The sequence below is a fragment of the Mustela putorius genome, unplaced genomic scaffold (genome assembly GCF_011764305.1).
Source record: "Mustela putorius furo isolate JIRA1106 unplaced genomic scaffold, ASM1176430v1.1 tig00003858_pilon_pilon_pilon, whole genome shotgun sequence".
Classification (NCBI taxonomy): Eukaryota; Metazoa; Chordata; class Mammalia; order Carnivora; family Mustelidae; genus Mustela; species Mustela putorius.
The window spans coordinates 39311477-39330698 of record NW_025422010.1 but is presented as its reverse complement, the minus strand read 5'-3'; the positions used below and the strand labels follow the sequence as shown (position 1 = coordinate 39330698).

General features: G+C 43.3%; 1 protein-coding gene across 5 annotated transcripts in view; it reads right to left on the bottom strand.

Moving 5' to 3' along the window:
- The window catches only part of SLC14A1 (solute carrier family 14 member 1 (Kidd blood group)), a 48158-nt gene that overhangs the window by 15753 nt on the left and 13183 nt on the right, over positions 1 to 19222 (bottom strand). Inside the window, exons 1-4 of one of the 5 annotated variants that reach the window (XM_045065583.1) lie at positions 13243 to 13494; positions 12522 to 12585; positions 10414 to 10578; positions 136 to 292 (exon numbers count right to left, since the gene is read on the bottom strand). In XM_045065583.1, coding sequence (XP_044921518.1) covers positions 136 to 292; positions 10414 to 10560 — 304 coding nt within the window. In that variant the 5' untranslated portion in view covers positions 10561 to 10578; positions 12522 to 12585; positions 13243 to 13494. Of the gene's footprint in view, positions 1 to 135; positions 293 to 10413; positions 10579 to 12521; positions 12586 to 13242; positions 13495 to 19222 lie in introns of those variants that run through there. The other 4 variants (XM_013055927.2, XM_045065582.1, XM_013055928.2 and 1 more) reach the window with 4 other exon arrangements.

The following is a 19222-nucleotide window of genomic DNA, read 5'->3' as shown; positions in this document are numbered from 1 at the left end:
AAAGTTGAAAACTGGAGAGGAGAGAGGTCAATAGAAGAAAGGGGACTATAATGAAAGATAAGAGTAGAAGAACCAGCAAGCTATTTCCCCCGAAGCTACTTCCCCCATCTCCCCAACGGAGGGAAACATAAATACCTTTAAGCCAGCTGGCGAATTCTTTCATATCACCAGTGATGTAGCCAAGTGCCTTGGGGAGACACCTTCTTCTTGGACTTGGTAAAACCTGATTTTCACCCTGGTCCATTTTAACCATAGTGGGGCTGTCCTCCATGGTTACCTCTTCCTCCGGCTCCTTGAGGAAAGGACAGAGCTTATAAACACCCTACGTCAGAGCACTGCAGACTGGCCAGCCCAGCATCTGCTCGCGGTTAGCCATAGAGAATGAGTTTAAAAGCAATCTATTTGTATCATGACATCCCAGAGGACTAAGAAAGCACCCATTTCCTCTTGAAACATTGTCATGGAGATTATCACCCCCAAACCCACATCCCATTCTACTTTTGTCATTATTGTCTTTAATGCTACCATGAGAAGGTTCTGGCCTTGTGTGTCATGAGGTCCAGTTTCTAGTTCAACAAACACTCACTGAGCACCTACAGTATGCACTCAGAGAGCCCAGTCTAGTGAAAAAGACTGAAAAATATTCCATTTCAACATACTGACTGAAATAATAATACAGGAAGAGCTAAGACCAAGTACTTAAGCTTCATGCTGTCAGTTATAGGAGCTGGATGTTAGGTTACAAAATGGCACTCACTCATGCAGACCAAACAGCTACTTCCCAAGATGAGAATTTATTTTTTTTTAATTAAGTTTTTAACTGTAATTCCAATATAACTAGCATATAGTGTTATGTTAGTTTTAGGTATACAATATAGTGATTCAACAAATCTATACCTTGCTCACTGCTCATCATGATAAGTGTACCCTTAATCTCCTTCACCTGTGTCACCCATCCCCCACCCACCTACCCTCTGGCAACCATCACTTTGTTCTCTACAGTTAAGAGTCTGCTTTTGGTTTGTGTCTTTTTCTTTCCTTTGTTTGTTTTGTTTCTTAAATTCCACATGTGAGTGAAATCGGTATTTGTCTTTCTCTGACTGTCTTATTTCACTCAGTGTTATATTCTCTAGCTCTATGTTGTTGGAAATAGCAAGATTTCATTCCTTTTTAAGGCTGAACAATATTCCATTGTATGTGCCCCATATCTTCTTTATCCATTCATTCGTGGACACTTGGGCTCCTTCCATAATTTGGTTATTGTAAATAATGCTGCAATAAACCTGGGGGGGGGTCATATGTTCTTTCAAATTGGTGTTTTTGTATTCTTTGGGTAAATACTAAGTAGTGCAATTACTGGATCGTAGAGAAGTTCCATTTTTAGCTTGTTGAGGAACCTCCATACTGTTTTCCACAGTGGTTGCATCAGTTTGCCTTCCCACCAATAGTGCATGAGGGTTCCTTTTCCTCCACATCCTCACCAACACTTGCTGTTTTTTCTGTTTTGGGTTGTGGCCATTCTGAAAGGTGTGAGGTGGTTTTGATTTGCATTTCCCTGATGATGAGTGATGTGGATCCTCTTTTCGTGTGTCTGTTGGCTATCTGGATGTCTTCTTTGGAGAAATGTCTGTTCACATCTTCTGTCCATAATTTTTAATTGGATTATTTGGGGATGGGTGTTGAATCATAGAAGTTCTTTATACATATTGGATACTAACCTTTACCCATTATATCATTTGCAAATATCTTCTATTCAGTAGGTTGTCTTTTAGTTTTGTTGATTCCTTTGCTGGGCAGTAACTTTTTTTTGGATGTAGTCCCAATAGCTTATTTTTGCTCTTACTTCCCTTACCTCAGGAAACAGATCTAGAAATGCCAATGTCAGAGAAATTCCTGCCTCTTCTAGGATATTTATGGTTACAAGTCTCACATTCAGGTCTTTAATCCATTTCAGTTTATTTTTGTTACAGTGTAAGCAAGTGGTTCAGTTTCATTCTTTTGCATGTAGTTGACCAGTTTTCACAATACCATTTGTTGAAGAGACTCTTTTTTCCCATGACATGTTCTTGCCTCTTTCGTTGAAGATTAACTGACCATATAATTGTGGGTTTGTTTCTAGGCTTTCTATCCTGTTTTTGTGCCAGTACCATACTATTTTGATTACTACAGCTTTGTAGTATAATTTGAAATCTGAAATTGTGACACCTCCAGTTTTGTTTTTCTTTTTCAAGATTGTTCTGGCTATTTTGGGTTTTCAGTGGTTCCATACAAATTTTAATATTATTTGTTCTATTTTTGTAAAAAATGCTCTTGGTATTTTGTTATTGATTGCATTGAATCTGTAGATTACTTTGGGCAGTATGGACATTTTAACAATATTTGTTCTTCCAATCCATGAGCATGGAATATCTTTCCATTTGTTTGTATCATCTTTCATTTCTTTCATCAGTATTTTATAGTTTTCAGTGTATAGGCTTTCCACCTTCTTGGTTAAGCTTATTTCTAGGTATTTTATTATATTGGTACAATTTTAAATGGGATTACTTTCTTAATTTCTACTTCTCTTGCTTCATTATTGGTGTATAGAAATGCAACAGATTTCTGTACACTGATTTTGTATCCTGGGATCTTACTAAATTCACTTATCAGTTTTAGCAGTTTTTTGGTGGGAACTTCCAGGTTTTCTATATATAGCATCATATCATCTGCATATAGTGAAAGTTTTACTTCTTCCTTACGAATTTGGATGGTTTTTATTTATTTTTGTTGACTGATTGTTGTGGCTAGGACTTCCACTACTATGTTGTGGAAAGTGATGAGGGTGGACATCCATGTCTTGTTTCTGATCTTAGGGGGAAAGCTCTCAATTTTTCACCATCAAGAAGATGTTAGCTGTGGGTTTTTCATATGTGGCCTTTATTATATTGAGGTATGTTCTCTCTAAACCTACTTTGTTGAGAGTTTTTATCATGAATGGATGTTGCCCTTTGTCAAATTTTTTTTCTGAATCTATTGAAATGATCATATATATTTTTAACCTTTCTCTTATTGATGTGAGGTATCATGTTGATTTATTTTTAACTATTGAACCACACTTGCATTGTAGGAATAAATCCCACTTGATTGTGGTAAATGATTTTTTTAACGTGTTGTTGGATTTGTTTTGCTAATATTTTGTTGAGGACTTTTGCATCTATATTCATCAGAGATATTGGCCTATAGTTCTCTTTTTTTTTGTATCTCTGGTTTTGGTATCAGGGTAATTTGGGCCTCCTAGAATGAATTTGGAAGTTTTCCTTCCTCTTCTATTTTTTGGAAGAGTTTGAGAAGACTAAGTATTAACTCTTCTTTAAATGTTTGTCAGAATTCACCTGTGAAGCCATCTGGTCCTGAACTTTTGTTTGTTGGGAGTTTTTCATCATTGATTCAATTTCTAATGATCAGCTTGTTCATATTTTCTATTTCTTCCTGATACAGTTTTTGGAGGTTAGATGTTCCTAGGAATTTATCTGTTTCTTCTAGTTTGTCCATTTTGTTGGCCTCTAGTTTTTCCCAATATTCTCTTACAATTTTTTAAATCTCTGTGGTGTCAGTTGTTGTTTCTCCTCTTTTACGATTTTGTTTATTTGAATCCTCTCTTTTTTCTTGATGAGTCTGGCTAAAGGTTTATCAATTTTTTTTTTTTATCTTTTCAAAGAACCAGCTCCTGGTTTCATCAATCTGTTCTATTGCTTTTATAATCTTTATATCATTTATTTTTACTCTGATCTTTATTATTTCCTTCCTTCTATTGATTAGGATTTTGTTTGTTCTTTTTCTAGCTCCTTTAGGTGTAACATTAGGTTCCTTATTTGAGATTTTTCTTGCTTCTTGAGTTGACCTGTGTTGCCAAGAACTTCCTTCTTAGAAATGCTTTTGCATCCCAAAGATTTTGGACACTTGTGTTTTCATTTCATTTGTCTCCGTGTATTTTTGAATTTACTCTTTGATTTCTTGGTTGATCCATTCATTGCTTAATAGCATGTTATTTAACCTCCATGTATTTGTGCTCTTTCCAGATTTTTTCTTGTAATTGATTTCTAGTTTCATAGTGTTGTGGTCAGAAAAAAAATGCATGGTATGATTTCAGTCTTTTTGAATTTGTTGAGACTTGTTTTGTGGCATAATATGTAATCTATACTGGAGAATGTTCCATGTGCACTTTAAAAGAATGTGTATTCTGCTGTTTTAGGATGGAATGTTCTGACTCATTCTATTAAAATCCATCCGATCCAATGTGACATTCAAAGCCACTGTTTCCTTGATGATTTTCTCTTTGGATGATCTCTCCATTGATGTTAAGTGGGGTGTTAACGTGCCCTCCTCTTACTGTATTACAATCAATTATTTCCTTTATGTTTGTTACTAACTGTTTTAAGTATTTGGGTGCTCCAATTTGGATGCATAAATATTTACAATTGTTGCACCTTCTTGCTGGATTCTTCCCTTTATTATTATAGTGTTCTTTTTTTTGTCTCTTGTTATCATCTTTGTTTTAAAGTTTATTTTGTCTGATATTAAGTATTGCTACTCCAGCTTTCTTTTCACATCCGTTTGCATGATAAATGCTTCTCCATCCCTTCACTTTCAATCTGTAAATGTGTTTAGTTCTGAGGCGAGTCCCTTATAGGCAGCGTATGGATGTGTCTTCCCCCCCCATACCTCCTCCCTTCTCCTCTTCCTCCTTTTCCTCCTCCTCCTCTTCGTCTTCTTCTTCTCCATTCTGCCACCCTATGTCTTTTGATTGGAGCATTTAGTCCATTTACATTCACAGTAATTATTGATAGGTAAGTACTTATTGCCATTTTGTTCCTTGTTTTATGGTTGTTGTTGTAGTTCTCCTCCGTTACTGTCTTCTCTTGTTCTCTCATGATTAGTTGGTTTTCTTTAGTGATATATTTGGAATTCCTTCTCTTTAATTTTTGCATGTCTATTACTGGGTTTTGATTTGTGGTGACCATTCAGTTTGTATATAACATCTGTATATAGTAGTCTGTATCTATTGATTTGATGGTCACTTAAATTTGAACCCTTCTGTATTCTACTTGCCCCCATATTTTAAGTATATGGTGTTATATGTTATATCCTTTCATTTTGTCAGTCCTTTGGCTGATTTTTACAGACATTCTTATTTTTACTGCTTTTGTGCTTCCTACATTCCTTCCTCTTGCTTATGGTCCTTCCTTTTCACTTGAAGAGTCTCCTTTAATATTTCTTTTAGGGCTGATTTAGTGGTCTTATCTTTTGTTTGTCTCAGAAGGTCTTTATCTCTTCTTTTTTGCATGATAGCCTTGCTGGATAGAGTATTCTTGCCTGCAGATTTTTTTTTCCCTTTCAGAACTTTTTTAAAATATTAACATATAATGTATTATTTGTTTCAGGACCCTTTCAGCACTTTGAATACATCATGCCACTCTCTTCTGGCCCGCAAAGTTTCTGTTGAAAAATCAGCTGATAGCCTTATGAAGCTTCCCTTGTACATAAGTGGTTTCTTTTCCCCTGCTCCTTTTAAAATTCTCTCTTTATCACTGCTTTTGGCCATTTTAATTACTATATGCCATGGTGGGAACTTCCTTGGTTTGATTTTGTTGGGGCTCTCTGTCCTCCTGGATCTGGATTTCTGTTTGCTTCTCTAGATATGGGAAATTTTCAGCTTTATTTCTTCAAATGAAATTTCTGCCTCCCTTTCTTTCTCTTCTTCTTCTGGATCCCTATAATGTGAATGTTATTATGCTTGCTGGTATTACTGAGTTCTCTAAGTCTGTTCTAATTTTGCCCGTTTTTTTCCCCTTCAACCTGCTTAGCTTGATTGCTTTCCTTTACTCTGTCCTCTAGGTCACTGATTCATTCTTCTACTTCCTCTAGTTTGCTATTTACCCCATCTAGTGTATTTTAAATTTCATTTATTATGTTCTCATAATTCTGATTAGTTCTTTTTTTTTTTGGTCTCATCATTAAGGGTCTCATTGATGTCCTCATTCTTTCCTCAGTGAGTATCTTTATGATCATTTCTTTTAAATTCTCTATCAGGCACATTATTTATCTCCATTTCACTTATATCTCTTGCTGTGATCTGTCCTGTTCTTTCATTCGGGACATATTCCTCTGTCTCCTCATTTTGTCTAAGTCTCTGCATCTGTTTCTCTGGGTCAGAAAAGTCAGCTCTGTCTCCTGCACTGGAAAGTAATGGCCTTATGAAGAAGAGGTTTTGCAGAGCCCTGCAGTGTTCCCCAGAACCTGGTGCTCCAGGGCTGTCCTCTATGTGTGTTGTGCACACTCAGCTATGGGGACTGAGCTGCCTTTTCCTTCAGTCCAGTTGTCTGCAGTGACTTTCTTTGCCTGTGGTGGGCAAAGGGTTTGCTCTTGGTATTAACAGTGGGCCAGTCTTTGATGCCTTGGGTTTGAGTTGAGTCAAGCCAGGCATTTCCCAGAGAGGCAGTAGCACAGCCTGCTCTCCCTGTGTTGTCTTCTGAGAAGCTTTTGTTGGTGGGCAGGGCCTGCCGTCAGGCCCAAGATCTCTTCCCCAATCCCACTGCTGGGGCTGCAGTCTGACTGCTGTGTGTGGTTGTCTCCCCCGGGGCAGGAGTCACTTTGGAGTGGTGCTCCTCCCAACTGGGGCTGCTTGAACCCTGCCAACCCTGTGGCCCTGCCCTGAATGGGCTCTGACTAAAAGGGGTCCTGCAGTGCTGAGACAGAGGCAGGTTGGTCTGGAGGGTGTGGAGCAGTGGCAAAGCAGAATTAGCAAGTTCCACAGAGAGTGTCAGCAATGGGCTGGTTCCTGAAGGTGGCTGTGTGTTTATGCTGGGAGGGGGGATGGGGGGGGGAATGGTGCCTGCCACTCCTTTCTTCCTGGAGGAGGCCCCCAGTGATCTTTGTCCCTCCAGGACATGCTCTGAGATGAGTAAATAACTCTCCCTCCTGTATGCCCCAGGCATTTTCAAACTGCTGCTTTTATTCTAGGTCTCCATGGGGCTGTTTGTTGTGCTGTCTCTTTAAGTGAGCCTGGGGCTGTCAGTGTCCTCTCTCCCACTCTGCTCTCCTAGAGCCAAGCCCACTGATTTTTAAAATTTCAGGTTTTAAGCCCTCCTGGTTGTGAGAACTCATGAAATTCAGCCCCTCTGGTTTTTCAAAGCCAAATAGTATGGGGATTCAGCCTCCCAGTGTGGGTTCCCTGGTGTGGGGGTCTGTTTCCCTTCTGTCTCCATGTGAATGGCTCCCTCCTGATGGGGACCAACCTGTGGGTCTGCTGGTTCCTGACCGCATCTTCGCCCTTTCTACCCTCTTCAGTGTGGCCTCTTCTCTACATTTAGTTGTGGAGTTTGTTCTACCGGCCTCTGGATCCTTTTCTGGGTTATTTACACATATGTGAGTGTTATCTAGTCACATCCATGGGAGGAGCTGAGCTTAGGGTCCTCCTACTACTCTGCCATCTTCCCCAGAAGTCTCTAGAAGCCTTTTAAAATTAAGTTTCTCTCTTACAAAAAAGGTTTTGTTTGTAAGGGTTTGACAAGGCAGAATTACTTATAAAACAGTCTCTGTGTGTTGACACAGCCTAAGTAAAGCCCCTCATAGACACTTTCCAAGTCAAAGATTGCTTGACTATGTCCCCACATCGGGCAACTGCCTCAGATGTTCTTTATTTTTGGAATTTATTATTTAAATGTTTAAAAACAGTCAAGTATCATATTCCACAAGGTATAGAAACGGGAAAAGGTGAAAATGAACTAAGCTATTGAAAAACAAAAAAAATGTAATACAAGAATTGTACAAAATAAGAATATACAAGGCATGATTATAGCAAGCTTGCCTCAGGAAAATACTGATATAACCGTGACTTGCATTCACTACAAGACTCTTTACTTCTCATGATAACTGTGTGATAGGAAAGCACCAACATCACCAGAATGGGACCCTCTAGACAACAAAGATGTTTTCACAGTGCCGATGGTAGACACCAAAGAAGAATATCAATGACATAATCCCAGAGGGAGGCAAGGGGAGAAAGATGTTGGCAAACCACCTTGAGCGTGCAAGAAAGTCTGGGAGCACAGCCAGGTAAGTGTGGAGTAGGGAAACATCAGAACTAGCAGACTCCAGAAGGCACCAATAGAGAGTTGAAGTCACAGGCATGCATTGGAGACACGACCAAAGTAATACCCCAAATCTATCCAGATAAACCAGCTCATCTTCTCCCTGTGGCCAGGCTGTGAATAAGGGGTCCTCATGGCTAGTTTTGGCCCCATCCTTGTTGCATTTATCATAGCCAACAAGCACCTATTAAAAGATAATAAAGTTATGCTTTTTCAAAATTTTTAGTTTTTGCAATCCTGACTCTAGTTTGGGTTTCTATTAATCCCAGTACAAAAATCAGTGTGGGTAACTGATTTTTTTTTTTTAATTGAGTAGCCACACACTTCAATTGCATTATTTCACTACCCGACTAAGTGTCCTGCTTTTAAACAATGGCCAACCACTAATCATTACACAAAGCAGAAGCTATTTATGCAATGAATTCTAGACCAAGCTCCTTTCGTCTTGGCAAAGTAGTGTTAGACTCTAGCACTTGTGAGATTGCCCATGAACCTTGGCATAAAGAAATTTTTATTTTTTTTTAAGATTTCATTTTTAGTTTATTATTTGGCGGGGGGAGGGGGTAGAGGGAGCGCAAGTGTGAACTTGAGCTGGGGGAGAGGCAGAGGGACAAGCAGATTCTTGGCTGAGCTGGGATCCCAATGCAGGGCTCAATCCCAGGACTCAAGGATCATAACCTGAACGGAAGTCAGACGCTTAAGTAGTTGAGCCACCCAGGTGGCCCGGCATTAAGAAATTCTTCAATTGAAAACTGCTGGAGGTCAGGAACCAAAACTTAGTCTATGGGGAACTCAGCTGGCCCCATAGTGAAACATGGCATACGATTTGAATTTTAATAATTATGAAAAACTACCTTTTATTTCATAATCTAAGTGATGGCTATCATTTATTTTCATATATCTTCCTCTTAAATCTCATAACTGACAACATTGCTCAGGAAGCTCCTTCCTCAGCTCCAGTGACTGACTCATTGGCAAAGCAGGACCCATTCCTGAGAGGCATCAGGTTTCTTCCCAGGACAGAAGCTCAGACACAATTGCTTTGGGTTTTTCTACAACTAAGTGGGTCCCTTCTTACAGAGGCAGTATCGAACTCAAACACTCTCATTTTTCCATCAACCACAGAAACAATAAGGTATATAGGTTATTTCAGGGTGAACGAACTCATGATCTCAAAATTTCCGGCATATATTTATTGATTTTAGAGGGTTTTAAATACACCATCAACTCAGAGATTTTGGAGATACAGATGCCAAACCTGATACTGTAACTGGTCAGACGTGATTCTGAACCTGCATGGCCTGAGCTCCTCAGGGAGCCTCCCAAAGTGAAAGAAAGACTGAGTTATTTTTGTCTGATTCCACAATCCAGCATATAGAAGGCTTATCGTGATTTGTCTTTCTAGCACCCACACGTTGGGATGGTTTGTTGCGGTATCATGGCCCAGAGAGAGGGCTCCTCTCCCAGGTTAAGCAGACTGTTGGTGCTGTGGCAGACCCCGCCCACCAACCATTTATTCTGAATTACTGAAGCTTCCGGAGCCCTTCAGATCCTGAAGACTTGCTCCAGAACTCAGTCACGAGAAGTGGTTACAAGAAACCAGTAACTTCAAGGTTGTAGTTCACCCTAGAATTTTATCACGCGTGACTTTTGCAGTTCTTTGGAGAACTTTGGGAATTCTGATCAAGGGGTGCCTGGATGGCTCAGCTTAAAGCGTCTGCCTTTGGCTCAGATCATGATCCCACAGTTCTGGGATCGAACCCTGCATGGGGCTCACTACTCAGCAGGAAGCCTGCTTCTCCCTCTACACACTGCCCTTGCTTCTGTTCCCTCTCTTGCTATTTCTCTCTGTGTGTCAAATAAATAAATAAAATCTTTTAAAAATATAAAATAAAAGGATTCTGATCAGGAGGACAATGCAGCCGGGGGACTTCTACTGATGCTCTGATTTCTCAAATCTAGGACATTAAATTTAACTAAAAAGAAGAAAATAAGGGGAAGAAGCTCTAAATAAGTAGCAGCAGGGTAAGATGAAAACCCCAGATGCCCTTTTCCTAGCCTTTCCACTGTTACCAAAACGCAGTAGGTCAATGGTCTCCCGTCTAACCCCAGTTGAGCGCCGCGTGACTTTCCGGACCAAGACTCCCGAGCGTGCTCCCCAGCCGCGCCCCTCAGCAGAGCACAAGGACCCCACTTCCCAGGCTCCGTTCGGAAAAACCACACCAGAGCTTGGAGCACAGGTGCCCGCCTTCCCCGAGACAAAGGCTGCATGGACAGAGCCTACCTGATCCGAGGGCCCGTGTGCCCGGACCATGCCAAGCCAGGCGAAGCCTCGGAGCCCGGCCTCACCAGCCTCATCTCCACAAGGGTCCTTCCAAAGAGGACCACGAGGGGCGTCCCCAGCGGCGCCAATCAAAGACTGTCCATTCATCCTTCCTTTCTCTCCATACTTGACAAAGGGCAAAAAGACATGAATTAGCAGGATGAGCCTGGGAAATGCAGGATGGAGGGAGGCAGGAGTGCCCCCAAGGAGTCCTGGGAACCCGGCCATGACCCCAGATGGAGACGGCCAAGGGACAAGGCAGGCTTCTCCAGCAGCAAGGAGGGACAGTGAGCTCACTACAGACATGGGATGTGCATTTTACTTTACTTAAAAAAGAAAAGAAAGAAGAAAGATAGTAAACCTGGTGCTGTTTCTCTACCAGAGGGAGGCTAGCAGAGCTGAAGCCTGGCCGCAGGGCTTCGATTCACCCAGTGAAGGGCGGGCTTCAGGCTCTGACCTGCTGCAGGCAGACTGTTAAGGGGCCAACACCAATGCAACAATTTCCCGCGGCCTTGTTCTTTACAAAGGCCTGGGGTGGGCTCTATTTTCTGTAATAAGAAACAAGCCACTGTCTTCATGCACAGCAGGAGCCCAGTCTGAGAGGCTGCTCAGTGACATTTTTTCTTGTATCGGAACAAGAACTGTTAAATACTGGATATCACCTTGTTGATGATAAACAATTCTTAGTTGAAGTCAACAAGTGTGGCAACTTTTTGTAAGTTTTATTAAAAAAAAAAAAAAACAGCAAAAAACAAAAATCCTCCCTTGCATTCGAAGATATCATTCTTCCTTCACAAGTTCCGGAAAAGTTGTGTGCGCTTTTTTTTTTTTTTTTTTTTGTCCCTCCTTTATTTAATTTTTACTTTCTTTTACTGGCTTGCCTTGAAAAATCCACAACTGTGGAAAATATTATTGACATGTCTTAGGGGGAAAAAATGGTGCGTGTATGTGTTTATTCATGGTTAAACTAGCTGGCTAGTTAAGTACAACAGAAATGTCTGTGGGTTGCATTACATATTTTTGTTTGTTTGATAAAGAAGAGCATTAAGGAAAACCAGTGGTAAGACTCTCATTTTATATGCAGTTTTTTTTTAAAAGGAAAATAAAAAAAAAAGAGACAAACAGGGACTGTCACGTTCCCTCCGTGTAGGTGTTAACCCCCTTCGGTCTCTGCAAACTCCCATTTCCCTCCATCACCAAAATGACACACATCTAGGAAGGCAATATCCTTGACCTCAGCATCGTATTTTCTTAGAGCCCAGAGAGAAATATTTGGAATCCAGGTGAGCTTGTAAAGAGTACATAGCTCAAGCCTTCACTTTATAGAAGAGGAAACTGAGGTTCAGAGTGGAGACTATCCAAGTCTCCTGGGCAGAGTCAGCTTTATGCAACAGGGGATCTTTGTCTTCTTGGCGCCAAGCACATTACTGCCTCCCGAGATTCTATTCAAGTAAACAGTGAAGGAGCAGCTCCCGAGTGACGGGGTCTGCAGTGCGCGTCAGGGCTTTGTGACATAATGCACACAGGCTTGTCTTCATGGCTGCCTTGAAATAACTCTGGGGTGGGGGCGAACAATAGCCAAGGACCCTGCCACCTCTACTTTCACCCTATGCCCTTGCTGGAAGCAGGAACTCTTCTGACAAACAGACATGTACCTCAAAGTGAGCCTCATTCTTTTGTGCCACTGACACATCCACAACAAGCCCATAGGTGCTAAAGTGAACATCGCAGGAATATTCTGGAAGCAGCACCTGGTGAGCTTTCCAGCAAGAGTCAGAAATCACCTTTCATAACCCAAGTCATTAGTGGAACAAAGCAGTACTTATTCTAATGTGAGTCAATATCAGGATTTCAATTCAACCAACATTCCCTATTTGCTTACATGCAATAAAACTCAGCGTACATTAGAAATCTGTGCAATTGGAGAGACCTGAAAGTCTTCAATTTTCTGTGGCTCAAGCATCACTTTAAAAAATAAAACAAAGTTTTGGATATAAACATAGAAGAAAACATTTAAACGCTCTTACTCATAAACAGAATTTCAGTATTGACATTTATTTGGTACTTACAATAGTCTTTATTGTAGGTAGTTTTGGGTTCGAAGTGGTGGGAGGTGCTCAGTTTTCTTTAAAGCTGTAAGCAGAAACAAAGACAATGCTGTCAGGTACTCGTGTCTCCTGGTGAAAACACTTCTGTCCTCAGAAGGCACCACTCCCAGAAGCCTTGGGGTCTGAATTCCACACCAGAAAATGCAGCTGCAAAGAAGCTGCCGGGGCTGGATCCCAGGTTGTCCCGGTGGGTAGCAAGCACGCTCCCTTCAGTGCCACACTCAGGGAGGGGTGCAGAACCACATTTGGAAAGGGCCATTCCCTGTACCCTATTTTTTTTTTTTTTTTTGGAGTCCTATTGATACGTCTCTAACTTCACTCAACTATTTCACGGTTTGAAACTCCTGTCCAGCCTGGGTGAACCCAGAGTCATTTGGCACGTAAAGTGGACCCCTTGCTCGAACCCCTCTTGCACACAGAGCTCAGGTGGGGCTTGCACCCTGTTTCAGAAATCATGAGCAAAGGACATGGCTTGCAGGCTTTAGCAAGAAGCCCGCGGCTTTGGTAAATTGCTTTCCAGCCTTCCAGGATTCTGACTTTGCTGCTTCCACTCAATTGCAACCATCTGTGGCATATTTCTCCATTAAAAAAAAGAAGAGGGTGCAGGAGCAACAGTTAGGAGTAAGCAGACAAGCTGGTAATGGGACAGTTGGAAATGAAGAGAGCTGAGGAGGGTACTCACGCGCCGGCTGGCTTCCCGGGGGCAGCAGGCTCTGGCTGATAAAGGGCGGCTAGGCTCTAGTAAGAGGGAGGGTGCTCGGGAGCAGATAGTGCTGGGAGGAGGCACCTGGCAGTTTCATACTCAGAACCCGGCTCGGCATATCCGTGCCCTCTGCTTTCTCCTCCCACTTCAGGAGCCCCGGCCAAAGCATTACCAAGGACCAGTCCCCTGTCCTGCACCTGATATCTGTCTGTCTGTCTCTTTCTCTTCCTCGCTCAGTCTCTCTCTCTGTGTCTCTCTCTGCTGATGTTTCTCTCCTCTCCTTCTCCCTCTTCCCCCTGCCCCACTCTGTTCTTGATTTGGTGCCAGCAGCTTTGCCATTTTCCTGTGGCGTTCCAAGGTCTGGACCCAGGGACAATCCTGCAAGTTCGTCTTTTTCTTCCCCTCCTGTTCTAGCTCCCACCCTCACCCTGAAATACTTTGGTGAATATTTCTAACTAAAAAAGACCAACATGGTACCACTTAAAACTAAAAACTGAGGGTGAAGTTGCTACACTGTAGACTCAGAGAGCAAAGGGACTGCTTCCAGGGTGGAATTTTCTCGTTCTCTTAGACTCCACACAGCCTCTGCACCAGCGTAAGAATCCAGCAAAGCCCTGAGGGGTGTGGTGTGCGGGTGGTGAGGGCAAGGTGTAATGCAGTTCATTTTCTGGAAACCGACCTGCCCTTTTTCCCAGTGAGGAGGAAACAAACATATAAATGCTTCCCTAAAATGTCCTTCTTTCCAGGTGAGGATCCCAGGACAAAGCCTGCTGCCTTTTACTGGACAGGAGGCAAACATTCCATAGCAGAGGAATCTAAAATTCAAGTGAAAAGTCCATATCTTCTCTCATTCTTCTTAAAATTCAGTATTTGTGGCTTGCTCTGTGATGGCGGGACTCTAACTCAGGTGCACTTCCTGGAGCGCACAATTAAAACAAAAACAAAAACTAAAACTAAAGCAAAAACCAAACAACCCAGAGAGCTGTGCTGATGTTCTGGTCTTTCACCTGGACCTCCCCCCGTCCTGGAATTGCTGATGGCCCTTGTCAGAGGTCCCCAAGGCAACCCCGACTCGCTGGCTCCCCCTACTGGACACCCGCCAAACCACAGAGTTCCCAGGCCTAGGGAGCCCCTGCTCCTGCTTCCTGCCGCTCAGCCTGTGCATGTCAGGGACCTAGGAGGGCGACCAGAGGTTGGGGTTCATGATTACAGTTCTGAACTTCAGGGAAATCTCCCTCCAACATTTTGTCCTGGTAAAATAAGCCTCAAGTAAGCTCCTAGTTCACCCTGAAAGAAAATGAATCCCAGGAGGACATAGGGCCTGGTATGGGAATGAAAGGAAGCACATCAGCTTCCAGGAGTTCCTTATGCAAATGGGCCACCATCCGTCATAGCAATAGGGATGATCATGATAAGAATGGCACGAGCGGTTGAGGGCTCACTGTATGTGCTGAGCACTGTGCAAACCAAGTTATTCCCGTTGGTCATTCAACCATTGCAAAAGTCCTAGGAGGGTAAATGCCATTATCCCCATTTTGCAGATAAGGAACCTGAGGCTCACAGAGTTTAAATAACTTGTCCAAAGTCTAACACCAAAGTTTGTACTTTGATGTCCTTCAGCACTGTTCCATATTTCCAGCGTCTGATCCTTTTGTTTGCCTTTCATCAATTCACTGATTAATTTAATCAACTTGGCCATCCACACGTTGTTAGAGTGCCCCCCAGCGCCCAGCGCCCCCCTGTCCCGGGCTGGCTCTCTGAACTTCGTCGGCCCTCCATCTGGCTCCATCACAACGGAACGTGTGCAGAATTTTCCCTCCTCTGCGTTTCTCCATAGAATCTTGGCCCCGGGAAAGTTCTCTCTCCCCCTCTCTACCCACTCTGGCCACATGCTCACACTGGGCTTTTGTTCCTCCACTTTCCCAGCAGACTGCTGTCCAGGCCGTACTTCGGGGTACTGACAGCAACTTAGGCCCCTGTTCCTCCCTAGACAGGCGACCGTCCACCCCGGCTCTCCCACAGCTTGGTAGCGGCTTTTATTAAAAACATATTTTATGCCGCACCATCCCACGTGGGCTGGGAGATACTAGACAATAAGGTCAGGATCTTAACGGTTGTCTTTATTCACAACAGATCTCTTTCCGGAAAGGCTAGAGATACGAGCTAGTTGAAGGTCATGGTGAAGAAGAGAACAAAGTGATGTGTCATGTCAGAATTTCAGTATTTTTTTTTCTACGACTGCATTCGTAGGTGTTTCTAAATATGTGTCATTTGACTCAGAAATTCTTCCAGCACCATTTCATTTGGACGGCTGCTTGCTCTCTGCTTGTCTACGGGCAGCTTAGCTTTACACACAACGTGCATCCAGGCGGACGGAGCGCCCACACTCAGCAGGTGTCGGTAAGTGTGCAGGCGAGGACTGCCCTGATTGTCTCCTGCATCCTGAGCTGAGGTTTTCTAAGTGGAAGAGAGCACGGGGAAGAAACTTGTTCTCATTCTTTCCTTCCTCTCCTCCTGACCCCCCACAAAGAGAGAAGCCAAGATGGCAAGTCCGGGACACAACGTCCCTCGGCGCTGTGCTCTGAGCCCACAGCGTTTTCGTTTGGTAAATAGTCAGACAAAAGGCACCAATGAGAGCCCAAACTCCCAGTGACCCCAGAGCCTCTTGGGGGCACCCTTTGCGGTAGACCGTCCCTGGATGTAGAGCCAAGAAGCCGGCTGGCACCCAGCAAAGTGCCTCTGCCCTTGCCAGGGGAGCCGGGGGCTGGATGGTGGCCGGAGCCTGTGAGGCGCCTACATTTCTAGATCTCCAGGGCACTCATGCAATTATTCAGCTCCATTTACTAGCTGGCTGTTCCTCCTGCACACAGCAGAAGAATGAGAGGGTCTCCATACCCAGCTATGACTTCTATCAGATTCTCCTTTCCATGCATCACCTTACTGCCAATTTTTTTTTCCCCAAAATTTATTTGTTTATTTAATAGAGCTACCCTATGACCCAGCAATTGCACTACTGGACATTTATCCCAAAGACACAGATGTAAGGAGAAGAAGGGGCACATGCACACTAATGCTCACAGCAGCAATGTCCATAATAGCCAAACTATGGAAGGAGCCGAGATGCCCTTCAACAGATGAATGGATGAAGATGTGGTTCATATACACAATGGAATATTATGCAGCCATCAGAAAGGATGAATACCCAACTTTTGCATCAACATGGATGGGACGAAGGAGATTATGCTGGTGAAATAAGTCAAGCAGAGAGAGTCAATGATCATATGATTTCCCTTATTTGTAGAATGTAAGGAATAGCCTGGAGGACATTAGGAGAAGGAAGGGAAAAATGAAAGAGGGAATCAGAGTGGGAGATGAACCACGAGTGACTATGGACTCTGGGAAACAAACTGAGGGTTTCAGAGGGGAGAGAGGTGGGGAGACCGGTGAGGTCTGTGATGTGTATTAAGGAGGGCATGTATTGCATGGGGCACTGGGTGTTACAGGCAAACAATGAATCATGGAACACTATATCAAAAACTAATGATGTACTGTATGGTGACTAACATTACATAATAAATTATTTTTTTTAAATATTTGTTTCTTTATTTTAGAGCAAGAGTGCATGCACAAGCAGAGCGAAGAGCAGAGGGAGATGAAGAAAGAATCTGAAGCAGATTTGGCACTCAGGGCAGAGCCTGAGTGTGTGTGTGTTGTGGGGAGGGTACTCAGTCTCATGAACCTGAGATCATGACCTGTGCCGAAACCGAGTCAGTTGCTTAACAGACTGTGCCACCCAGGTGCCCCCCTTCTTTCCATTTTTTTAAGTTAAACTCAGGCCAGGTGAAGGTCCATCATGTAGGTCTCTGGTCTCCACAGCCAGTGCTTAAGGATGTGCAGGTTGTGCACTGCACAAATGCACTATGCCTAAAGTGATACCTTAGCATCCTAGACATTTATGTGTTTATGGCAACAAAACTCTTGCAGATGGCACTAAAATATCTTGAGGAAAGGGGCCATACTGGCTAACAATGGTCCTGCTGATGTTTTGTTTCTTCAGGATTAAAACATGGGAAGAGGTAGAGAATAGACAGGGAAGGTTAGATTTCCGTTGCCTTATCCACTTTGTCTACCTATAGTCCTTACCCCTCTCAGTCAGATTGTTTATTTTCTCCCAATACCTGGGTCAAGGGGCATCTTTGATTAGAGGACTAGTATTTGATTGTATCATGCGGCTTTTGCTGGCTGGGATGTGTGGATATGAGTGAAGTCATTGAGCTGATTCCTGAATAGGTTGGTTCGCTGTCTAGCTCCCAAATCCATGACCGACTGGGCCCTGGCCAGCTGTACCCAGGGTGAGCCAAGGTCACAAAGTGGACCGGGAGAGCGTAGATGGTTGTAGAAAAGTCCTTCCTGCTTGCAGCGGAACACCTAAGACATGGCTCAGGCAATGTTATCTTCGAAGATGAGGGTCTGCGGGTTCATCGTTAAACCCACACAAGATACCGATGATGAATGAATTCAACACTGTTGAGTGAGAGAAAAAAATCCAGTAAGAAATTTCAGATAACACCCTGACCCATGTTGAGTGGAACAACATCCCCCTGGGGACTAGCACTGTCCCACATCATGTTTTTGCAGGATCTGGGGTTTACGGCCGAGGACCCAGAGCTTTGCTTGGTTGAGACTCTGCGGTTTCTTTTGGCAGGGCTGGTGGGCAGCCCGAGTCTTTCATCTTGATTGTGGCAAGACAGGATGCACCGTGGGTTTAGAAGCAGTTCAAGCTTTTTCTTTGCTTCAAACAGATTGTTCCATCTATTTTTCCATTTGGGGTGTTCTGTCCTGTTATAAAAAATAACCCCAGGGCACCTGGGTGGCTCAGTGGGTTAAGCATCTGCCTTTGGCTCAGGTCACGATCTCAGAGTCCTGGGATCGAGCCCCATATTGGGCTCTCTGCTTAGCTGGGAGCCTGCTTCTCGCTTTCCCTCTGTGTTTTTCTTTTCTCTTTCTCTCAAATCAATCAATAAACAAAATCTTAAAAAAAAATAACCCCAATTCTAAAAACAAAGTCCCCAAACATGGTTTCCTCATGGACCACTCTGTTCAGAGCTGGTAGTTTTATACTCCTTTCTCCTATCATTGTCTCTACCCTCAACCCCAGCGTGAGTCTTATTTTTCTGTTCAACTTGCCTTCCAGATTTCCTTGTCCAGGGGACCCACCCCATCTTCCTTGATCCGTCCATTCACTCCTCTATCCATCATCTAACATATGCTGGGCTGACTCAGAGTTGAACAAGATGTTCTCATTTTAAGGACTTCAGTGTCATACGTTTTTTTCTTTCTAAATCTTCCCCTCAGCTCCTAAATGTGTGGTGCCTCTAGCAGTGCCTGACATTTTCTGCTCTTTTCTTACATATTTTCTCTGGCAAACACCTCCATCCCATGCCCTGTCCTATCCTGCTTCACCTGACTACACAGATTTTTGTTTAGCTGGTTTCTTGGATGGAGTCCTGGAGCAGGAACTGCGAGGTACTCATTGTGATGAGATTAGACACATTAGACTGCATCCATCAGCTACTCAATCGCCCCAGTCCATTAGGAGGGGAGCTGGCCTGACTCTGGGACTCCCAGTCTTGACTGCATGTTGGAATTACTGGGCGGGGGTTGGGGGGGAGGGCGGTTTACAAAATACTGATAGTGGAGAGTCTGAGGTAATTGGCTTGGGGTGTGAGAGCTTTAAAACTCCTCTTGCTGGGCACTCAGTTAGTTAAGCAACTGCCTTCAGCTCAGGTCATGATCCTGGAGTCCTGGGATCGAGTCCCGCTTTGGGCTCCCTGCTCGGCAGGGAGTCTCCTTTCCCTCTGACCCTCCCCCTTCACATGCTCTCTCTCTCTCTCTCAAATAAATAAATAAAATCTTTAAAAGAAAATAAAACTCCTCTTGCTGATTCTATCAGCACCAC